The sequence below is a fragment of the Myotis davidii genome, unplaced genomic scaffold (assembly GCF_000327345.1).
Source record: "Myotis davidii unplaced genomic scaffold, ASM32734v1 scaffold9, whole genome shotgun sequence".
Taxonomy (NCBI): domain Eukaryota; kingdom Metazoa; phylum Chordata; class Mammalia; order Chiroptera; family Vespertilionidae; genus Myotis; species Myotis davidii.
The window spans coordinates 50,091-55,393 of record NW_006299435.1 but is presented as its reverse complement, the minus strand read 5'-3'; the positions used below and the strand labels follow the sequence as shown (position 1 = coordinate 55,393).

Below are 5,303 nucleotides of genomic sequence, written 5' to 3'. Positions count from 1 at the left end.
GTGCTTTGCCTGTGTTCTTTATATATATATATATATATCTGCCTTGGATAGAGAACACCTTTTTTTCTTTTTTCTCCCCTGCCCCCTCCAGTTCTCTTTCCACATCACTGCCTCAGTATTACATTCAGTTCAGAAATTACAGTCCTTTAATCAGGTTTTTAGATCAGTATTAACGACCTTGGCTCTACATTGAAATCACCTGGGAAGTTTTTAAAAATCTGGACCGATTCCAGACTAATTAAGAATCCCTGAGGGGTGGGGCCCAGACCTTGGTATTTTAAAGAAGTTCCCCATGGGATTCTAAATACGCAGCCAAGTCTCAAGAACGCTTGTTTTACATCAGGTTCTCTTCTGCCCTCCTCTCAGACCTGCTCTCCCAGGTCCACATTCCCATCAACCCCAGAGTGGCTTCCATTTTGGAAAAACACAGGCCTTTCCTTCTTTTTACAACATAAGTAAAATTATTTGCGGCCTATTATTTTTACCTACATCTGTTTCACCCACAATGATGTTCCATCTTGATGATTCAGCCAATATGATTACTGAGAACTTGCTGTGGGCAGGACACAACCCTCTGCCAGAGCTGGGAATGTACAGAGAAGGAAGGAAGAGTCCTGCCCTCACTGTAGCTGCTGCAGAAGCTACAGGAACACAAGTAACCCTAACCAAACACACTGTGTGCTGGAATACCAGAGTAATGCATGATCATCACCAAGCTCTAGGGACCCCTTACCATGCTCAGGAATTATCCCACTGCATCCTCACAGTGACTCTCTCGGGTTGTTATTTTCATGATCGTTATTTTCCAGAGAGCAGTGAGGCTTAGAGAGTGAGTCACATACTCAAGGACACCCAGGGAGTAGGGGGTGGGGGTTGGATGCCAAGCCTCTCCTCGCTGCACCCTCTCCTTGCTGCACCTTAACCTCTACGCTCAAAGAGAAGAGTGATTCCCCCACCACCTCCTCCAACTTAATTTATTTTAAAATGTATTTATTTTCAAATACTGTGGTGGGAATAAATTTTAGGCATCACTGCCACAGACTCCAGAGATGTTTTCACTTCAAAGCCTTGCATAAGGAGAGAACTTGAAGCTGTGATTCAACCACCAAAGGAACATATCCACAGGCTCTTGTGTTATTCGTAAGATCAAGTATAACAGTCACATGGCCAGGTTACTTTAGACCTTGAAGCTGTGATTCAACCACCAAAGGAACATAACCACCAGGCATATGGCTCCTGTGTTATTCATAAGGTCAAGTATAACAATCGCATGGCCAGGTTACTTTAGACCAGCGGTTCTCAATCTGTGGGTCGTGACCCCTTTGGTGGTCGAATGACCCTTTCACAGGGGTCGCCTAAGACCATCCTGAATATCAGAAATTTACATTACGATTCATAACAGTAGCAACATTACGGTTATGAAGTACCAACGAAAATAATGTTACGGTTGGGTCAAAACATGAGGAACTGTATTTAAAGGGCCAGAAGGTTGAGAACCACTGCTTTAGACAGAAGACCTGTGGCATAACCAATGCTGATGATGGGGCTGCAGCATGGAAAGTGAGAATTTTAGGAATCAAGGTCCACCTGCCACACTAGACAGAAGAAGAAAGTGAGGTCTACAGAGAAAAAAAAAGGCATTTCCAACTTTTGATGGAGGAACTGGACCCTGAATTCAGCCAGCATATTCCTCCACCTTGACTCTTACCAGCAAACACCTCCCAACTTGAGGCTCAAATAGACGCCGCTAATGTGAGGAAAGCACAGTGAGCAAGTGAGGAGAGTGTTCTGACTTTGCCTTCTATTCCTAAGGCTGATGTCGATTTAAGCAAAGGCTTTTGTTTTGGTTAGAGTTGTTGGCACCCAGAGGGATTTAGTAGAATCTGGCTCAATGTTATAAACTTCACACCTGAAAATAAGTGTATGGAAACTCTCTCCTTCCATTTACTCCCACAAAATCAAAGCAGAAGCCTTTAATTTAGCATGAAGGGCTAAATATCAACCTAATTATTAATTTTGCTTATTATCCTTTTTGTAACATAACATAGCTCATTAGATGTACATCATAATGCCCAAGCCCCTTATAGCCTCAGTCCTGCGTCTCTCAAGTCCTGCAGCCTTCAGCCACCTGGGTCCAGCTGGGTCCATCCCAACCTCCCCCTCCCCACTCCCAGTTCTACACTCTGCCCTCCTGCCCCCCAGTCAGAGAGGAGATAGCTGCCTCGTCCGCAGGACCAGGCTTTCTGCAGCAGAGTGAGTGTCCCTGAAACCCCTGGATTCATTCCCCGAGAAGCCTCCTGGGCTATGCCAGACTGTGCAGCTAGATGAGGCAGGAGGGGAACAGCGAGTCCCAGCAGAGAGGCCTGAGCAGGCCAATGCAGCCTCTTTTGACAAAGCTCATTTCCAGAACAGGATTCTGTGGGGGTGGGCAGCCCATCTGCCTGGGGTGTTTTCACCCACGCAGCCCTCATGGTTAAGGTGGCCGCCAAGTATAACTACCCCCCGCCCGCTCATCTTAAGCAGTCTTCAGGGACTGCTAGCTCCCAGCAGATTTTCCTGTTACCGTAGATACCTGGCTGTTGGCACAGAAGTGGGCTTCCCCCACGTCATGCCAGAACCCTGGTCCTAAGTGCCACAGGTTTCCAGGCAGACAAGCTCCCTCCTGCCAGACAATCAATACTGAGGGATGAAGAGTGAACGTCCCTGTAGGGCGTCTCTCCCCACGCCTCTCTCCTAGGCACTGTGTCTGCATTCTCTCACGCTTCCTAGGCTCAGCTGGACAGCCAGCTATTGTGAACATCATGAGGGCAAGCCATAGGGTGAAACCCTGAGTCCAGAGGAAGGATCACAGTTTCCCCCATTCCTGATAAGGCCTTTAAAAAGGTACAAACTATCATGTGCACACTGGAGATTTTAACATGCAGATCCAGATTCCTAAGTGTGAGATAAGGCCTGGAGTTCAGCATTTCTAATCAGCGCTCAACAATGCCAACAGTGCTGGTCCATAACCCACGCTTTGAGTAGCAAGGACCTAGATTGGCAGTGGTACATCAGAATTATCTAGAAAGCTTTGAAACACAGGTTGGTGGGCACAAACTCAAGGGATTCTGATGTGATAGGTCCAAGGGATGGGCCTTTAAACTTGCATTTAAAAAATATATTTTTATTGATGTTTAGAGAGAGAGGAAGGTAGAGGAAGAGAGAGAAACATCAAAGTGAGAGTGCAACATCAATTGGCTGCCTTCTACATGCCCCCTAGTGAGGGTGGAGCCTGAAATCTGAGCATGACCGGAATCGAACCAGCAACCTTTCAGTGCATGGGATGATGACCAACCGAGCCCACCAGCCATGGCTAAACTTGTATTGCTAACAAGTCCTCAGGTGCTGCTGCTCTGGGAGCCACATTTGGGAGTCTCCTGACGCATTCATTTCATAGATATCATCTGTTGTGATTTAACCACTGCATGAAAAGCAGTGGTCTCAGCCCTGGCTGCACAGTGGAATCATCTGAGAAGCTTTTGCTGATGGATGCCCAAGGCCCATTCAGAGGTTGTTAAATCAGAGTAGCTCGGGTGTGGGGCCTGGGCATTGTCATAAAACAGTCAGCAATAGACTAGAGTGTGAATGCCCCTTCCTGGGGCTGTATGAGGAGGCACAGTCTGCACACCTCTAAACAGACCTGTTCACAACACAAACGAAAATTTAAGGAAATGTCATGCTGACCCAAGCGAGTAGAATTTACTAGGTGTCTCTCCTCTGGTTAGAAGTGAAGTTCCTTTGAATGCTGGTATGTACTCCTTCAAGTCATTAAAAGAAACACAGTACCCTAACGTCAAGTTTGATTGTTAAGATCCGCCTAACAATCCCATGCTTGTAAATATTCTTCATGATCAACAGGGATATAGACCAATAGTGCTTTAAAAAGTTGGTGGCCTGAGCCTGTGTCTACCCCCTCTAAGAAGGTAAGAAACCTGAGCCAACAAGGGTGAAGAGGTGAGGGGGAAGAGGGCAATGAGTGGGTTTGGGTGTATAGGCCTGGATTCTAGCACTCCAATGGTATGTGCTCACATGACTGGTTTCTTTTTCTAGGCTCCTTGGACTAGTGACTATGATGGTTCCCTCCAGTCCTAACAACAAAGGCCAGTCTGGAGATATAACAGTAAGGTTGCATGCATTTCTAGGGTAGTGAATAAATCCTGAGCAGGAAAAGAAGTCAAATCTGGGTAACTCGACCATGTTTTTTTTTGAGGAGTTATAAAATTATACAACCTTGCCATAAATTTTTATCAGCACTTCTTACACTCATCACAGACCAGCCATAAAACACAGGACTCTGAGAGGCCTGGACTGGAGACAAGGAGCCAGCCCTGGGGGTGGAGAGTGTGAGTGTGTGGAGGTTATAGGGGGTGGAATAGCAGATGTCTACACATTTGAATAGATTTACAGGGATGGCTGACTGCTTTTGGAGCCCACCTCATTTGTTTTTCCAGGCCACCATTTTTTTTTTTATTTTTTTTTTGGAATCTGCGCTAATTTCTACCACTGGTTTTCCCCCATTCTCTCCACAGCACCAGGAGAGCCTGGTCCAACCTAGTACCATCTTTACTACAGCCTGACTGGCCAGCCCCACACAGGTTATTTTAGCTCTCATGCTCAGTTTTCTTCTTCTTTAAAATGGGGGCAAACATCCGTTCCTTATACCTGTAGGACTGAAATGAATGAACAGTGTGGAAGTGCACTTTGGAGTCAAGCTGGTGTTCTTGTTTTCATCACCTCCCCGCCAGGAGAACAAGGCTGGGACAGGTTGCCTACCTGAGGCCTGGACCTCCATGATGTACTGGTGCAGATCCTGGCCCTGCTGGATGACCTCGAAGGTCATGTTGTTCATGGCCAGCTTCCGTTCTGTGTGGCGCTGCAGCCGCTGCTCTGCCAGCGTCAGGTCCTCCGTGTTGAAGTCGTTCATCTGCCGGAGCAAGTCCTCATTCCAGGCGTCTAGCTCTGCTGTCACCTGTGAGGGAAGAACCATCAGTCCAGGTTCGCTGGTCCAAAGGCTGCTAAGCTCATGGATCCCAAGCCTTATGAACTAACCTGACTCTCAGATCAGTCTCAGCTTTGCATCTCTGACTCTTCGACTCCATTTAAGCATCATGGCCACATACTCATGCATGCATGCCTTTGAAAGTGTGTTGCGATGTCTACAGCAACAGCAGTGGAATGGCAGGAGACGTTTATATGATGAATTATGGTTTATAAAGTGTTTAGTACTCCATCCAGTTCAAGAGCAATGCCCTGGAGGGAGGGAG

The 5,303-nt window shown here is 46.8% G+C and overlaps 1 protein-coding gene across 1 annotated transcript in view; it reads right to left on the bottom strand.

Annotated features, from left to right (window-relative positions):
* LOC102754027 (kalirin-like) overlaps positions 1-5,303 on the bottom strand; it is a 131,497-nt gene that overhangs the window by 97,156 nt on the left and 29,038 nt on the right. Inside the window, exon 4 of the mRNA XM_006775021.2 lies at positions 4,813-5,008. Coding sequence (XP_006775084.1) covers positions 4,813-5,008 — 196 coding nt within the window. The remainder of the gene's footprint in view (positions 1-4,812; positions 5,009-5,303) is intronic.